Source organism: Trachypithecus francoisi, unplaced genomic scaffold (assembly GCF_009764315.1).
Source record: "Trachypithecus francoisi isolate TF-2019V2 unplaced genomic scaffold, Tfra_2.0 Lachesis_group8, whole genome shotgun sequence".
NCBI lineage: Eukaryota > Metazoa > Chordata > Mammalia > Primates > Cercopithecidae > Trachypithecus > Trachypithecus francoisi.
The window spans coordinates 5,335,408-5,354,138 of NW_022681473.1; the positions used below are offsets into that span (position 1 = coordinate 5,335,408).

The following is an 18,731-nucleotide window of genomic DNA, read 5'->3' on the forward strand; positions in this document are numbered from 1 at the left end:
CAGTTGATTTGTCAGCGTAGTGGGAATGTGGGTGAAATTTTTCCTGTTATTGTTAGGATAAGGTTATTTTGCAATAAATACGTAGAGAATGTGGAGTCAGGCTCTCCCGCATTCTGTGTGGCATGTGTAAAAACATTTAGGCACGCAGCGCTCCAAACAGATGTTTCTTTGCAAGCAAGAGCTCATTTCTCCCGAAAGCAGTCAGGATCCAGCCACCAGGCATCCCCCTCCTCCAGCAGCCCAGCTCTCCAAACCCACCCTCCCCAGTCCCAGCCTACACAAGGTCCTCAGTCCTCAGCCCTGCCCCCAGATGGAAGCCCCCCGCCTTCTGCCACCACAACACATTCTGCAGCCTCAAAGCTGAGTTCAGTGTCACCAGTGCAGAGCTCTCCACCCATCCTATGTCCCCATAGGTCTTTGACCATCTGTAGTGGGCATCTGCCCATTCAGCCTGGCAGTGCCCAGAAGACAGCTTGCCTAGGGGTGAAGGGATGAGGGTCCCCCAGTCAGACCAACCAGGTCCACATCCCAGATGCCCACTGACCAGCTCAGGGGTGGGAGCAAGTTGCTTTGCCTCTCTGAAGCTCAGGGACCATGACAGGCCCTTCCTGAAGGATGTTTGTGAAGAGCAGATGAAAGGATGCATGGAATGTTCTTAGAAAGGCCCCTGGCCCATATGGATCACTCAATAAGCCTTGGTCCCGGGACTGTCCTCAGAGGTAGAGACTGCATCTGTGTCTGGCTCTTACAATGACCTGTTAACCCCTCGAGGGTGATGCCCACATGATCCTCCCTGGTAACTTGCCTGGAGTCCAGCACTCAGTGAGCTGCACATGGAACAGAACCAAGAGCTCGACCAGCCGCAGAGAAGCTGAGTTAAGCCTGTGTCTGTTGATGGCCACTTGGCCACTGGATTCGAGGCAGGATGCACTGGCACTTTGGGACTGCCCTCACCATCAGTCCTGCCTTGCCTGGAGGGCTGGGCCAGGAGAAGCTGGCCAGTGCAGGGGCCAGCCAGAAAGCATGTCCTGGGGAATGGCCGAAGAAACTAAGGATATGTACCCAAAGAAGAGAAGACCTGGAAGAAGATTCTATCTACCCAGAAATGGTGGTTGAGCACCTACTATGTTCCAGGTACTGTTCTCAAATGAGTGAGACAGAGAGCAAGACAGATAGATGGCCTGCCCTTGTGGGCTTGCATTCTGGACATTAAATTAAAAATAGAACCAGACAATCCAATTAATAAAAAATAGAACCAGACAATAAATAAAAAATAGAACTAGACAATCCAATTAAAAAACAGAACCAGACAATCCAATAAATAAAAAATAGAACCAGACAATAAATAAAAAATAGAACTAGACAATCCAATTAAAAAACAGAACCAGACAATCCAATAAATAGATACATAAAGCAACATCAGCTGGTACTAAATTCTATAATGAAAAATAAAGGCAGGCTAGCAGAAGAATAGAGAGTGCTGAGCCAGGCCAGGTTGGCAGGGTTGAGGGGGTGGTTTGGTGTCAAGGAAGGCATTTCCCAGCAGGTAACAGCTGGGCAGACAGTTGAAGGAAATGAGTGAGCTATCATCTGGGTGTGTAAGTGGTTTGCTAACCCTGCCCTGCCTGCGCACCTGCCAAAGGGAACTACATTTCCCAGAGTCCTTTGCCCGCTGGCTTCTGCGTAGGTTCAGCCAATGGGAGGCCCCAGGGTAAGAGTGGAGGCTGGGAGGAAGCAGAATCTCAGCTACTTTCTCCCCTCTCTCCCTGTTCCCTGTGGCAGTCCCAGCAGGTTGGTGTGGGACACAATGCTCTAAGGTGAAGCAAAGTTCCATTTCTCCTCAGCTGTCTTCTCTCTCTTTTCTGTCGTTGGAACTTCTTTTTCCTCAACCCCATCCTCCTTTGCTCCCTTGGCTCATAAGTGAGAAGGAGCTAATTGGCTGACTGGAAGAGCCAAAGATTCCCAACAGGCACTTGCCTAAGGCTCTGCCCTTAAAATCACTCAGGCATCTGATGTGTTCATTTTCTTATTTTCCAAACCTGACATCTCGTTAAAAACAAAAACAAAAACAAAATTATGTCACCACATGACTGTATGGTCAACAGCCTAGTTGAAGAATCTCAGACCTTCCTGAGATGCACGCCAGCCCCAGAGATGGGTAGTAGACTCATCTCTCCTCCAATCAGAACCATGGTGCACCCACACAAGTGCATTTGGGGGACCCATTTGGACAGTCCAGGGCTGTGTGTGCTGTAGAAATGGGGGCAACACTTCCCATCCCTGTGGTGGTTAATTTTATGTGTCAACTTGTGATATGGTTTGGCTCTGTGTCCCCACCTAAATCTCACCTTTAATTGTAATAATCCCCATATGTCGTGGGAGGGACCTGGTGGGAGGTAATTGGATCATGGGGGCAGGCTTTTCCCATGTTGGTCTCATGATAGTGAATAAGTCTCACAAGAGCTGATGGTTTTACAAAGGGGAGTGCCCCTGCACACACTCCCTCTTGCCTGCTGCCATGCAAGATGTGACTTTGCTCCTCCTCTGCCTTCTGCCACGATAGTGAGGCCTCTCCAGCCACGTGCAACTGTAAGTCCATCAAACCTCGTTTTCTTTATACATTACCCAGTCTTGAGTAATGTCTTTATGAGCAGCTTGAAAATAGACTAATGCAACTTGAATGGGACACAGGGTGCCCAGATATTTGGTCAAGCATGATTCCGGGTGTTTCTGCAAGAGTGTTTTGGATGAGATGAACATTTAAACTGGAGGATGTTCGGTAAAGCAACGTGCCCTCCCTAATGTGGGTAGGCCTTACCCAATCAGTGGAAGGCCTGATTAGAACCCAAACACAAGAGTGAATTCTGCTGCAGACGGCCTTCAGGCTCCATCTGCAAGGTCAGCTCCACCTGCTTCTACCACAGACAGCCTTCAGACTAAAACCATGGCATTGGTTTTCCTCACTCTCCAGCCTGTGGACTCACCCTGTGGGTTTTGGACTTGCCAGCTTCCAACATGGTTCAAGCCAATTCCTTATCATAAATCTCTGTCTGTACATCAGCACATCCTATGGGTTCAGTTTCTCTGGAGAACACTGACCAATCCAATCACCATTACTCCCGATGAGTTGCTGGTGAAGCCCCTTAAGGAAAACTTCTTTTACAAACGAGAGCTAGGGAAAGATTTACGGTTCCTGAGCAGCCAAAGTATTTTCTCCAACGGCCCTGAGAACCTTAAACCTTTCCTTCTTTCCAGGCTCCCATTGGCCGCCAGGAACTTGCAGGTTGGCTACAGCAACCATGGAGGACGTGGTGGGTTCCCTATCTGTCCCTGGACTCGCCTTCCTAACGTAACTGCTTTTTTCCCTTGGCTCTGACTTCCTAATTCTAGGTGAATGTTACTCTTCTACTGCATGTTTTTCCCACAAAGTGCAGAGAGCTCAAAACGCCAGGCCACATGTCTGAGGGTTTTCCCTCCCCTTCCGCTGGCCCCTGGCCAATCCACTGGCTGGGAAGGAGCTGGCTGCATCTCTCCTTTTGAACTCCAACTCCGGAGGTGAGAAACTGGCTAGAGCCGCCCCCAGGGCAGAAAGAGGAGACAGGGCATCAGAAAGGCACGTGCTCAAGACTGCAATCAGGCAGCTGTCCACAGTGTCACAGTGGGCACTCGCCAGATACCAGGTGTATTAGTCAGGGTTCTCTAGAGAGACAGAACTAATGCAATATATCTACATGGGAGTGTATTAACTCACACAATCACAAGGTCTCACAATAGGCCGTCTGCAGGCTGAGGAGCAAGGAGAACAAATAAATCCGAGTTCCAAAACTGAAGAACTTGGAGTCTGATGTTCGAGGAAAGGAAGTATCCACCACAGGAGAAAGATGTAGGCTGGGAGGCTAGGCCAGGCGCTCCTTTCACATTTTTCTGCCTGCTTTATATTTTAGCCTCGTGGGCAGCTGATTAGATTGTGCCCACCGGTGGGTCTGCCTTTCCCAGCCCACTGACTCAAATGTTCATCTCCTTTGGCACCCTCGAAGACACACCCAGGAACAATACTTTGTGTCCTTCAGTCCAATCAAGTTAACACTCAGTATTAACCATCACACTGGGGGCTGGAGGAAGGGGGACCTGGGGTTGTGGGTGAGGACATCAGGAAAGACAACTTGAGGAACCTGCTGCCGCCAATGTTAAGATCACCACTGGGATGGCTTGGGCTGCTGGAGACAGCTCACTCAGGCCTGACGCCTCAGGGCACCTGGGATATGGCGTCACCTGCCCCCAGCCCATGCCAGCTCCAGCCCACCTCGGCTTACCTCAAACTCCCATGAGCAGAAGGCTTTACAAAAGGTGGAATGTGAAACCCCCTGCCACCCATAAAGACACCCCAAATAGAGGCCCAGTAGCAGGCAAGCCCACGCCCTCGTTCTGCCCTGCTGTTGACTGAAAAGAGGGAGTAGGGGGAGACGGTGGCCATTTTTCACTGCCTGATTCCCTTGCTAATTTCTGTCCTTCTGAGGACATGATAGGAATAGCCAAAGGTCAGAGGGATTTGTGTTCCCGACAGGCAGAAAATGCTTCCGAGGAGGTGGAGGATGTGGTGCTAGGCCAGGCCATCATTGTGGGTCCTAGCCTCAGAAAGATTCCAGGGAAGGGGGGACAGGCATTTGGGGGAAACAGCTGCCCTTTAGACATCACAAAGGCTGGCTGTGTGTCCTCGCTGTTTCCAGACTTTTGGAGGTGGGGCAGCCTATGTCTATATTATGAGTGAGGAGGTTAGAGATAGGTTTCCTGGGAGGGTGCGCAGGTCAGGGACTAGATGAAGCTGTGTAACAAAAGAGGCTCAGAACAGATAATAGCTTCATTCTCCTCCATCTGCTGCCTGCATCATCTGCACTCCATGGAATCTCCCTTCTCCATCCTTAACAATGGGGGCAATAACTCCTCCCTAGAGGAAAAGCGGAATCAGCCAGGCTTAGCCACCCCTAACAGGGCAGCACAGGGGCTCACTGATGCCCTGTCTCTTTCTGCCCTGGGGACAGCTCCAGTCAGCTTCCCACCTCCGGAGTTCAAAGGAGAGATGCAGACACCAGTCACTGCCTGCCAGCGAGACCCATGTCCCATGCAATCCCAGCCAAGCTTGGCCAAGCCCTCTCTCACTCCACCACATTCTGGGCTCACAAAGCCCTGGGCTAGCACTCCATAACTCTGCAACTGGCACGCCAGTTTCTATGAGTACAGAGGTCCCCCTTATCCACAGGGAGCACATTCCAAGACCCCCAGCGGAAGCTGGAAGGCGTGAATAGTATATACAATTTTTGTGTACATACGTATCTATATACGTTTCTCCTATACATGCGTACCATGATCAAGTTTTATCTAAAGAATAAGACACCAAATGAGAGTAACAACCACCAATAATGAAATAGAACAATTGTAACAATATGTCAACATCATTACTTTTTTGTGGGGGGGTACGGGGTCTCCCTCTGTCACACGGGCTGTAGTGCAGTGCTGCTATCTCAGCTCACTGCCACCTCCACCTCTCGGGTTCAAGCAATTCTCCTGCCTCAGTTTCCTGAGTAGCTGGGACCGCAGGTGCCCACCACCTCGCCCAGCTAATTTCCGTATTTTTAGTCGAGACAGGGTCTTGCTATGTTAGCCAGCCTGGTCTCGAACTCCTGGCCTCAAATGATCTGCCTACCCATAGCCTCCCAAAGTGCTGGGACTATGGGCGTGAGCCACCACGCCCGACCTCAGCATCACTACTCTTGTGCTTTAGGGCCATTATTAAGTAAAAGAAGAGGAGGGTATCTTAAACACAAGCCCTGCAATATGGAGACAGTGGATCCCATAACTGAGAGGGCTCCCAAGTAACTCATCAAGGTGTGGAGGCGCTGGACAATGGGATCACTCCTGCTTCAAGGGGAACTGAGCAAGACGGAACGGGATTTGAATCACACGACTCAGAATGGCATGCCACTTAAAACTGAGGAATTATTTACTTATGAAATTTTCCATTTAATATTTTCAGACTGCAGTTGACTCCAGGTAACTGAAACTGCAGAAAGTGGACCTGTGGATGAGGAGGGGCTGGTGTAGGTTTATTGGGAGCCCCCAACGTGGCTTGACTAGGAAAGGGACAGTCGCCTTGGATGCCTCACTGAAGCCCCTCGGGAGCCTCCCCCTTTTTCTAGTCTCTTTTAGGCTGGAGGTGGCTGATAGGTTGGCAGACGCAGACCTGGCAGGACCGGTGAGGGTGCCTGTGCTTCTCGAGAACGCAGGGGCTATCGTCACCTCTGGGTCTCAGCTTTGTGGCTTCATCCGGTTCTAGAGACAGTAAAGTCCCATCGGACACGCTGTCCTATGCATCCTGGGGAAGTTTTGGGACTTTGTGTTAAAAACTTTAATGCAGGCCAGGCACAGTGGTTCACACCTATAATCCCAACACTTTGGGAGGCCGAGGTGGGTAGATCACCTGAGGTCAGGAGTTCAAGACCAGCCTGGCCAACATGATGAAACCCTGTATCCACTAAAAATACAAAAATCAGCCAGGCGTGGGGACACGTGCCTGTAATCCCAGCTACTCGGGAGGCTGAGGCAGGAGAATTGCTTGAACCCGGGAGGCAGAGGTTGCAGTGAACAGAGATCACACCACTGCACTCCAGCCTGGGCAACAGAGCGAGACTCCATCTCAAAAAAAAAAAATGCAACCTGCCAGCGCTGGAGGGCTCTGTGTGCTCAGGCTGTGTGCTGAGGGCTTTGAGGAACATGGTCGTTCTGTCCTTTTCTTACAGATGGAAGCTGGGCCCCAGGCTTAGCACATGTGCTCAGGCCACCCAGGTAGAGGTGGAGGGCATGGGATGCAAGCCCAGGCCATCGCTATCTCCGAACATATTGCTGGAACAACCTCCCTGCCAAGTGAGTCTGTGCGCAGTTCCTTCTCCCTCGCTACCCTCTCTCTGCCTCCTGGCCCCTCCAGTACCACACCCAAGACCCTCAGTGGGTGCCTGAAGCCCATTGTTGGGCTCTGTTTTCTCCAAGGACTTCCCCACACCCCCATCAAGCATCTGAGCCCCATTCTGTGCCCTGAGTGCTTGGCATCTGCAGAACCCCTCTGCCCTGCTTCTCCAGGACCCAAAACTGCTCTTTCCCTCCTCACCCTAACCCCACTTCTGGTAACAAGCATGTAATTCCCCACCTTTTGCTCACACTCCACACACACACATTGCTGGATCCCTGGTGACTATCCCTGGGCTCTCTCCTGAACCAGGGGTGGGGGGGCCTACATTTTGCCCCTGCAACTGTCTCAGACCTCTGCTTCCTCTCACATCACTGTTACAGTCCCAGCTCCCCCAGCCTCTGCCCAAGCGTCTGCCCAGCCTCCTCCCACCCCATCAATCAGCCACCTACGTCACTCCCAGGAGCCATTCTCAGATGCAGGTCCAGGAGCAGCACTCCTTTCCTTAAATGCCCTTGATAGCCCCCTCCTGCCTGTGCACCAAAATCCAAACTCCTAGGCAACCCTCAAAACCCTCACAATGTGGACCCGACCTGCCTTGCCATCGTACATCTTCATCCCCTCCTCTATGCACTAGCGTCTGAACCAGAGGGTCTCAAGTTTTGCAGAGTATGGGAATCAAGCAGGGGAATTAATAATCATATTCCTGGGCCCTGCTCTTGGAATCCAGCTGGTCTTCAGGCCTGGGAATCTGCATGTGTCACCAGCTCCCTAGGTGATCTGGGGAGACCTGCAGAGGATCATGTCCTGAGCTTGCCAGGAGCTCTGCAGCTTCCAGGCCCTTGCTCACACCGTTCCTTCTGCCTGGAATGCTGTTCCCTTCCTACTGGCCTAGCAGAGTCCCCCCAGTCCTACCTCTAGGGACACCTGCTCCAGAAAGCCTCCCGCAGACCCCAAGAGCGAGCAGCGCCCCTTCCCTTGTGTGTGTTCCAGGGCACTCTGCCGTCTCTTACAGCCTAAGACTGTCTTCCCAATGTGGGAGCTATTTACATGCCATCAGTTTTTTTGTTTGTTTGTTTGTTTATTGAGACAGGCTCTCTCTCACTCTGTCACCCAAGGTGGAGTGCAGTGGTGCAATCTCAGCTCACTACAGCCTTGACCTCCCAGGCTCAAGCAATCCTCCCACCTCAGCTTCCCCAGTAGCTGAGACCACAGGCACGTGCCACCACGCCGGCTAATTCTTTTGTATTCTTAGTAGAGATGGGGTTTCACCATGTTGCCCAGGCTGGCCCCAAACCCCTGGGTTCAAATAATCCTCCCACAGTGCTGGGATTGCAGGTGTGAGCCCCCACTCCTGGCCTACGTGCCATCCTTTATTCACTCATCTGGGAGCCGTTGGAGGCAGGGGACACCCCACCTAATCCCCAAGGCTGGGGCTTGTAAGTGGGGGCAGGTGCACTCTGAGGCTCCAGACCTTGTCAGGGTTCCTGGCCCTCCCTGCCGCCAGTACACTGCTGGGGATCCCTCTGCAGGCACATCGGGCTTAAAAAGGAAATACACTATATCATGACTTCACTTCTTTTATTTTTAGAACAAGTGACTCATCTCCACCACGGGGCTCTGTGAGCTGCTCACGGGCGGACTTACAGAGGCCAAGCAGGGAGTGAGAGGCTCGAGAGGGCTGCAGCTGCCCCTGCCCACACCCTGGGGCCCACGAGTGGCTGAGATGCAAGGCAGTCGGTCGCTCCCACCGACCTGCCCCTCCAAAATAGCAAGTCTGGAGAAGCCGGGCACCTGCAGAAGAGGCGGCTGCGACAGAGGGTGCATCCGTCTCATCCCGCCTAGGAGGGGAGATGTGGATGAGACCAGGGAGTTGTTTCTCAGGGCCTCACCTCGCCATCTTTTCCTCCACATGCAGACCGGCCACTGCCATGGCCACAGCCACGGGCTGCCCAGGTGTGTTGCACCTGCCCGGCGGCATCCTTCCTCACATACCTGCCTCCATGGAAGAAAAGCTGGGAACACTCTGGGGGCCCAGAAGAGCTAGCCCTTTCCCAGGGCTGTGACCCCTTTGGTGGGGGAATGGGGAGGAGGAATTCCTGGTGATGAGATCCGTGCCCAGGACCGAGGATCCACACTTCACCTTTGCCCTGCCTCAGTCCACCTCACCCCTGGGTGTGATAGCTCATTCCTGTAATCCCAGCACTTTGGGAAACCAAGGCAGGTGGATTGTTTAGCCCAGAAGTTCAAGACCAGCCTGGGCAACATTGTGAGACCCTATCTCTAAAAAAAAAAAAAATATATATATATATATATATATACATACATACATACATATATTGGCCACCTGAGACAGGAGGATCATTTGAGCCTGGGAAGTGGAGGTTGCAGTAAGCCTTGATTGCGCCACTGCACTCAGCCTGGGCAACAGAGCAAGACCCTGTCTCAAAAAGTAAAGGAACAACAGCTCCCTAAGCTTGCTGCTACTACCCTTAACTACTCATTTCCTACAGCCTTGCTCACTGTACTTTCCAATCTGTGTAACCCACTTGTTTCTTCATTTTAAAAAAAAATGTGTGCTCATTACAGGAAAACTAGAAAATCCACAAAAACTTCATATGGGGCAATAAGGATGGGGTATGCACACATGCTATTAATTATGGGAGAAAATGGGGTGGGTGGGAGAAGACGTTTGCATTTGCCTGGAAGCACACGGGATAGCTCTGGATGAGACACAAGAAACAGGTAGCTCGGGCTGCATTGATGGAGGGAGACAAGATGGCTTGGGGGAGACAGAATCCTTGCTCATGGTATATCCTTCTGCAGTTTTCAAGGAAGAGGAGGAGAAAGAGAAGAAGAAACAGGGAACGAAGACGCAGAAATTAGGAAACAGTCCCCAGAACCACCCTCACTTCTGACAGCAATTGCAAGTTCAGGGATCCTTAAGTTCATCATCCTCCATTTCAATAACTCACTGAAAGTTGTAATGGTTATGGTTTATTACAGTGAAAGGATTAAAATCAGCCAAGGGAAGACATGCATGGGGCAGAGTGCAATGAAGTTCCAATCTCCTTCTCCCAGTGGAGTTACGGACCACATGAATTCCTCCCAGCAATGGTGCGTGACAAGATGCATGGAGTATTGCCAAGCAGTGATGTCCCCGGAGCCTTGGTGTCCAGAGTTTTTACTAGGGCTTGACCACAAACACATGGGCATGATGGACTGATGCCCAAGTGACTGACCCTTACTCTTCTGCCCCTCCAGAGATCAAATGGAGACCACATGGCCCAAACTCCCCCTCACAACAGGCAAACAAAGATGCTCATCTCAAGCAGGACATCCCAAGGGCCTGGAGATCCCCTCCTAGGAACCAAGGACAAAGATTAGACTTCTATTTGGGTCAGATTAATTCTTTACTACACAGAAAGTCCTATAAACAGGATGACCAGCCATCCCAATGTGGCCAAGATCCTCCCCATTTTAGTGTTGAAAGTCCCATGGCCCAGGGAATACCTCCACCCTAATTACTCACCCTACATGGAAGCACCCACCATCGCCACCTGCAAAAAAATGCGATGGCTTTTTTCTGTGTCTTCTTGACTACACTGTAGTGACAGGTACAGGAGCACAGGACTTGGCAGCCGTGGGGAAGGAGAGTCAGCCTCTGTGCTCTGAAAGTCCAAGTGGAGTCCCCAGCCCACAGTGGTCCCCAGCTGCAGCCCCTCCAGCAAGGCTGTTCCTCTAGCTTATCCAGGCCTCCTAGTCTCAGCAACATGACAAAGCCACCAGCTTCCCCTGCAGGTCACCTGGGCCCCCCAGGCTGGACACCAGCTTTGTGTGGGCTTCTCCACCAGCCTTGACACTGTCAGGGTCTCGGGTCCATAATAAATCTCGTCTAGAGCACCCATGGCGATCGCACATTAAAACAGACTAAAGGAAATCACGGTGAACCCTAACTTGATCATCCACAGTGGCCAACCATGTTTCTGCTCCTTATGTTGCTCTTATAAATGGGGTCTTTCATGCTTCTCATCTCCTAATGAATTGCTGTGTGTATGGTTTCTCTGTATTGATCTAGACCCACTCACTTGACTGAATTCTGGTATTAGCATTTGTAATTGCTTTCAGTTGACTCTTCCATTTTCCAAGAAAATCATCCATCTCTCTGTAAATAATGATTTTCCTTCCCAGTGCTTGCACCTCTGATTTCTTCCTCTTTTCTAATTGTTTTTCTAATATCCAACCATCCTTGCATTTCTGGAATCCATTCCACTCAGTTGTTGCAATGATTTATTCCCCTAATGTGCTGCTTAATTCAGGGACTTAATATTTTTACATCAATGTTCCCAAGCAACACTGGTATGTGTTTTCCCTTTCCATGCCATCTATGATGGATCTTGGCATCAATGATAGGCTTGTTACATAAAAAGAAGTTAAAAAGTTTCTTCTTTTATGTTTTAGAACAGTTTAAATAGTGTTACCTGTTCCTTTTTGGTGTGGTTGGATCCTCCTATAAAACATTCTGGGCCTGATGCCTTTGTGTGTGTGTTTTTTTTTTTTTAAGGAAGGTTGACTTTGACAACTTTCTATTTCTTCTGTGGTAATCAATTTGTTTAGACTTTATTTTGAGACAGAGTCTCGCTCTGTTGCCCAGGCTGGAGTGTAGTGGCATGATCTCAGTTCACTGCAAGCTCTACCTCCTGGGTTCATGCCATTCTCCTGCCTTAGCCTTCCGAGTATCTGGGACTACAGGTGTCTGCCACACGCCCAGCTAATTTTTTTGTGTTTTTAGTAGAGACGAGGTTTTACCATGTTTGCCAGGATGGTCTTGATCTTCTGACCTCGTGATCCACCCGCCTCGGCTTCCCAAAGTGCTGGGATTATAGGCGTGAGCCACCACGCCCAGCCTGGAGTCTTTTTTTAAATAAATTATGCTTTCTATGTTTTCAAAGTCTCAAAATCATTTACGTATCCCAGTGCCAGTTTCCTGTGGTTATCTGCCATTTTATGTCTCCGTGGTTGTTTTACCCACAGACTTTTACTTCATTTACGTTTCCTTCTTCTTAATAGGATTGACTAACAGCATCCTTTTTTATGCCCATCAAAAATCTGGCACTTGGGTACATTTGTTAATTCTATCACTTCTTAATGCATACATTTCCTCTACCTTTATTTCTTCCTTCTGTTTTTCTTAGTTTTGTTCTATTATGTTCCATATATTGAGCCATATGCCTAATCCATATGCTTTCATTCTTCCTATTTGTTAATATGAATATTTAAGGCTATACCTTTCCCTTTAAGAATTGCTTTGGCTGCATCTCATAGGTTCTGGTTTGCAGTCTGAACATTATCACTCAACCCATTTATGCCTAGTGTTCCATTACTGGAATGCTAAGCATGTGGGAGTTATTTATATATCCTACTGCTCAAGGTAATCACCAAGGTCTGATTGCAAAATTCAAAAAAAGGCAACCTCAGGCATAAATGGACTAAGAACCTCCTCCAAGAAGCTCCCTCCTGTGTTCCTGTAACACACCATGCATTCACCCACCACCCTTTTACTACATTATGAAGGTCCAGCACAACACTGTCCATAACAAAAATAATATAAGCTATCTATGTGATTTTAAATTTCCTAGTAGCCATATTAAGACCTATTAAAAGGAACAGGTGAATCAACCTAAATGCCCATCAATGGTACACTGGATAAGGGAAAAGTGATACATATATACCATGGAATACTATTCAGCCATAAAAAAGAATGAGATCATGTCCTTTGCAGGAACATGGGTAGAGCTGGAGGCCATTGTCCAAAGCGAACTAATGCAGAAACAGAAAACCAAATACCACATGTTCTTACCTGTGAGAACATGTGGTCACATAAAGGGGAACAGCAAACACTGGGGCCTACTTGAGGGTGGAAGGTGGGAGGAGGGAGACGATCAGATAAAATAACTCTTGTGTACTAAGTTTAGTACCCAGGTGACAAAGAATCTGTACACCAAACCCCCATGAGTTTACCTATGTAACAAACCTGCACATGTACCACTGAACCAAAAATAAAAGTTAAAAGTTAAATAAAATATCATGGCCAATAAAAAATGAAAATAAAAGAAACAGGTGAAATCCAATGTAATATTTAACCCAATGTGTCCAAAATAGTATCATTTCAATGCATAATCAATATAAAACCATTACTAATGAGATTGTACATTATTTTTCTGTGCTGAGTCTTCAACAGCCAGTATGTATTTTACTGACATATCGCAATTTGTGATGGCCACATTTTTACTGTTCAATAACCACACACGCTTAGTGCTGGTCTAATATCTGTTTCCAGGTCTCTCTGCCCACTACCCTTACCTCTCTGACTGCAAGCTACCTGAGGGCAGGTGCTTTGCCTTATTCAACATTGTATCTGTGGTGCCTTGAATACTGCAAGCACTCAATGAATGCTTGCTGACTGCTTGCAGACAGGATGGCTCAAACGGCAGACATTTATGTTCTCACATTTTGGAGGCTGGAGTCAGTTGGTTCTTCCTGAGTCCTCTCGCCTTGGCTTGTATATGGCTGTCTTCTCCCTGTGTCCTCACCTGGCTCTCTTTCTCTGTGTGTGTCTGGGTCCTAATCTCCTCCTCTGATCAGGACACCGATCCTTTGGATTAGGGCTCACCCTAATGACCTTATTTTAACTTAATTACCTCTGCGAAGACCATATCTTCAAATACAGTCTGTTTCTGAAGTATTGAATTGGCATTAAAGGTTCAACATATGAATTGGGGGCACATGTTCCAGCCCTAACACTATCCTTTTATGTCTTTTATGCATCTGCTGTCCATCATCATTATTCATTTATCTATCAGCTCTTCACTGTCTCCGTTCCATGGGCTACAGTTTGCATCTGTGGCTACCAGCTGTGAGCAGAGGCGTGTTCCCATGTGTCTCTCAGAAGGAGCGTGTCTGTCTCAGCCTTGGACTTCCTTATTAAAACATTTTCTTAGGAGGCCCCAAGGAGCCATGGGAAGCCATGGAAATCTCCAACCTCTGACTCCAGATTGGAGCAGCCAAAGACAGCTTGACTCAGCTGCTATTCCTGAAGGGCAGACAGCAGCAAAACCAGCACATAAGGGTACCACAAAAGATGCCCAAATATCCAAAATAGAGTCCAAGACAAAGACCACCATTACAAAGAATGGCCAAGGAGCACGTGGCAGAGACCACCAGTTGCCCACCTGATCACCATTTTGCCTCTGTTTCTTTATAACAAACTTGGCATTCAGGACGGCAATGAGACCAGCTAACAAACACCACCATCTCTCAGCCTCCTGTGCATCCAGGGGTGCCACGTGACATCCTTCTGGCTTATGAGATGGAAAACTAAGGGTATCTGGGGACATTGCTTTCTGTCTCTGTCACCCTTTCCTTTCTCTTCCTGCCTGGAACGTGTGTAAGATGCCTGGAGTAGCAGCAGTTTTCTTGTAGCCATGAAGGTCAAAGCTACGTGCTGAGGGTGGCAGAGCAGAAATATGGCAGGATCTGAGACCCTGATAACTTCACGAAGCTGTCACGCCACAGCCTGGAAATGTCAAACGCCAGACTTCTTGCTATGTGAAGAAAGAAAAACAAAATATTTTTAAAGCCTCTCTTTTTTAAGCCACTGTTTGTCTATGTGTCTGTTACTGCAGCTGAATGCATCTGCTGCCTGAGATACAGCCAGGGCACACCCTCTCATTCATTCAGCTGCCATGGCCTGAGTGCCTGTTCTGAGCCAGGCACTGCATCACGAGGCTGGAGATGCTGACACGTGGATGCAGAATACATGAATTCATCAGAATTGTGTCTATTTTCCAGGAACAAAAACCAGTGAAACTGGCTTAAGAAAAAGAAAAGAAATTATGAACCAGTGTAACTGAGATAGGGAGTCAGAGGAGGTTGGCAGAATCTTCCCTTCCACCATCTTTACAGGTCGATGGGTTCTCATGGGGCTGCCTGGAGCTTCTGTCCTCTCTGCCAGGCAGCCCCAGCAGAGGAGTCTGTTCTGACCCCTGGCTCCAGCAGAAGTCCCAGGATTCTGAGGCTGGGCATGGTAGCTCATGCCTGTAACCCTAGCATTTTCGGAGGCCAAGGCAGGCGGATCACTTGAGGTCAGGAGTTCGAGACCAGCCTGGGCAATATAGTGAAACCCCATCTCTACTAAAAAATATAAAAATCAGCAGGGTGTGGTGGCACATGCCTATAATCCCAGCTATTCAGGAGGCTGAGGCAGGAGAATCACTTGAGCCCCAGAGGCAGAGGTTGCAGTGAGCCAAGATTACGCCACTGTACTCCAGCCTGGGTGACAGAGTGAGATTCCATTTCAAGAAAAAAAAAAAAAAGGAAAGAAAGGAAGAAGGAGGAGGAGGAGGAGGAAGAGGAGGAGGAAAAAAGGAGGAGGAGGAGGAGGAGGGTAAGCAGGAGAAGCAGGAGAAGGAGGAGAAGTCACAGGATTCTGGCTCATTGGACCAAGAGGTGACCTCAGGTATGTGTGCAGGTGCCATCCTACACACCCATATGAACACACAGGCCACACACAGGTTTACACAAAACTCTACAACTGGCAAGACATCAGCACATCGGATGAACGTATAACTCTTTCCATCCAGCGTGACCTGGTTTGCCCAGGACTGAGGGGTTTCCCAGGACGTGGAACTTTCCATTTTAAAACCAAGACAGCCCTGGGCAATCCAGAACAGCTGGCCATCCTAGCTCCATCTGTACCTGCTCATGACAACAATGTGATTTTTCTTCCTTAAAGAGATCAATAAAATTGTACAAGATCATGTTTTTAAAAAGTAAACAATATTTTCCTTAGAGATCAATAAGAACATCCCTCGCCACAATCCTACGATCAGGCGAGAATATTCAGACAGAGTCCTCGCGGCTGGTGGGGGTGGCAAATTGTCCGTGGCAGGGGGGAGTGGCCATAGAGTTCTACTGGCCTCTAGTTGATACAACAGAGGCCAAACTGAAACAGAGCATGGTAGCCCCTGCCCCTGTGCACACTTCAGAGTGTGAATAAGAAGGGACCCTCTGCAATAGGTCATCTTCACACCACCCCTGGACACCTCAAACTCTAGTCAGTCCCCCTCCCAGATGGTTTCTGCTCCTGCTCACCAGCACCCCCATGTCTGTAGCTCTCTTGAATGAACGATCTGAGCACAGCAAGTCCTACAGAAACCAAAAAAAAAAAATGTCCTTGGCATAGGTGAGTGTATCAGGTGCTGCAGAAACAGTGATAATGGTGTTTCTGGCCCTCACTTGGGGCCATTCAGCCAGGATACAGCAAGGCAGAGGCTCCCAGCCAGTGCCCTGCTCCATGCCCACCCTGGGGGGGCCACTCTCCCCAGTCAGCAACACCAGTCCTGGAACCACCGTCTAAGCTCCTGCTCTTGCTGGATGTCCCCAAGTCCTTTCAGAATTCACAGGAATCATCCCCTGTGCAAGCTTCGTGTTCAGAGGACTTGGCCCACATTCCCTGAGCGAGCGTCCCTAGCACACCCATCACCTCTCAGGGAGCAAGATACTGCCACATCACCAGGCCTAGTCTCCCTGGGACAATATCTGGTTCGATACTCCTCCCTGGAGCTGCCACCCGTTGTCCCTTCCATCTCACAGTTCCACATATAGTCAGCAGCCCTCGCTGTAATCCAGAATCCGCTGGAACCATCCCAGGAAATACAGTGTGGAGCTTGGACATGGGTGTTTGCCGAATTTCCCCCAGAGTCTTGAATATGGAGCCAGGATGAGAACCACTGAGCTTCCCCAAGCCGTGGGTTAGGTCACTGGCATCACGGCGAATGTGCTAGGGAGGCGGGGCGGGAGCACTGGATGCTTGGCCTCAACTCAACTTCCCTGCCCTGTCAGCCTTCCTGGCCACGTCCCAGCCCCACACTTGCAGGAACAGATGAACAGAGGGCATTGGTAGGTCCCTTGGCTTGTCCCCTAAATCATCCCCCATATGACATCCTGCAGAGCGGGGCAGGCAGGGATCATTGTTCCCTGAGGTTCAGACCGTTAGAGAGTGTGCAGAGGCTCAACCAGAGTCAAGTGCATCTGGCTGGTCAACTCAGTCTCACAAGTGCGTCTTGAGACCTTTCCCAGGGGTCTGCTCTGGGGAAATCAAGACAGCCATCTGCACCTTTGTCTTTGTGGTCCCTCCACCTGAGTCCTCTGGCTTACCCAGCTCTCCCTGCAGGCATATTTATAAGGAATTGGAGGCAGAGAAGGTCTTAAAACAAGACCTACCCCCAGGATCACTCCCTGCAACCGGGGACCCCAGAACCTGGTGATGGACCTGCAAGGCCGGCCCCTCCATCTCCCCACATGGCCAACTGCCTCTACGGGACAGCCCTGGTCAGTCTGGGCAGGCACAATCCATCTCAGGCCTCTCTGAGCTCCTGCACCGGGGGTGGGACATGGGGGTCATGTGCCTGTCCTGCTCCCCTCGCCTCCCACCACCACCAGAAGGGCCAGCTGAGTCTCGAGACAGGGCGCGGGGAGGAGGCTGCCTGCAGAGAGGCCTAGTCCTGCTTGGGTTTCCGGGGCTGCCGCTGGGCCAGTCTGTAGTCGATGTAGGTCCCCAGGCAGGACCACAGGATGAGGCGTGCTAGCAGGATCACCACCAGCAGGGCCAGGAGCGGGTCAGGGCCCGAGCTGCCACCTGGCCAGGAGGTCATGCCTGAGGTCGGCACCACAGGGCAGCAGCAGCCTCTGCCCTCCAACCGAGATGCAGTGGGGCCCTGCCACCCAAGCCCAGCACTGCCAAGTGGCCACCGTGCAGACCGGGGTCAGGAAGCTCCCTCCAGCCTGAGGCCTCTGCAGCCGGCGCCCCCAAGGGACCGCCCTGTTCTCTCCGGTGCCACCAAGCAGGCCAGACCTGCCCGCCAGACTCCAGCCTGGGGCCTCCCTGGCATGTGAGAGGACAGACTGGGGACGGCGAGCGGCCTCCTTGGTCAAGAGGCCCGTGTACCATTCATCCAGAATTAACCACTCTCTGTGCTGACAATGACAGCATTGTCCAGGGGCCTGGGGGGCGGGAGGCCGCCGGGAGCCGGCCCCCCTCGCTGTCCCTGCGCCCCCTGCTCGCCAGCGCTGACGTAATCCGCAAACATCCCCGGCGGCAGCTGCTGGGCGAAGCGGCCACCTCCTCCCGGCGCTTTCAGCAGCCCACGCGGCTCTTCCGGCCCCGCCAGACAATTGGGCCCTTTCTCTCCCCAATTAGCTATCACTTCTGGAGGCCGCGCCGTCCAGCGCCGGCCCACAGTCTCCGCAGCAGCAGGCCTGGGATGGGGCGGGGGCCGGGAAGCTTGGCGGGGAGGCTGGGGCCACCGCGGGGAAGGAGGACGGATCCTGTGGATGAAAAACCAAGGAGAGAGGGGGAGAAGATGAGGACGGCGGCCGCAGCCCACAGGCGGCCCCACACACAGCTCAGCAGCACAGGGACCGCGATCGGGGCCTCTGATAGCAAGGGGGTCAGCACGGAAACTGGCTTCATCCCCCAGGAAGGGGACTGGTGGACCTGCAGCAGCACCTCCCTCCAGTTCACCCCCACCACCCCCCACCAAGAAGCCTTAGACGGGACCTGTAGCCCTAAGCTGGAGCGCACAGGCCTGCAGGGTCCCTGACAACCTCACAGTCACCCTGGGCCTGACGTCAGTCCCGCCTTCTACTAGCTGAGCGACCTCTGGCAAGTTGTGCAACCTCCCAGAGCTGCAGATCTTGCGTTAAAAAGTGA

General features: G+C 50.8%; 1 protein-coding gene across 1 annotated transcript; it reads right to left on the minus strand.

Moving 5' to 3' along the window:
• Positions 1-17,277: 17,277 nt before the first annotated feature.
• On the minus strand, positions 17,278-18,423 carry SMIM38 (small integral membrane protein 38). The gene has a single exon (XM_033205250.1). It carries the CDS (start codon positions 17,671-17,673, stop codon positions 17,518-17,520), a length of 156 nt encoding a protein of 51 aa, XP_033061141.1. The 5' UTR covers positions 17,674-18,423; the 3' UTR covers positions 17,278-17,517.
• Between the last annotated feature and the right edge of the window lie 308 nt (positions 18,424-18,731).

Coding starts and splice junctions, on each gene's coding strand:
- SMIM38 (XM_033205250.1), bottom strand. CDS start 17,673: ATGACCTCCTGGCCAGGTGGCAGCTCGGGCCCTGACCCGCTCCTGGCC.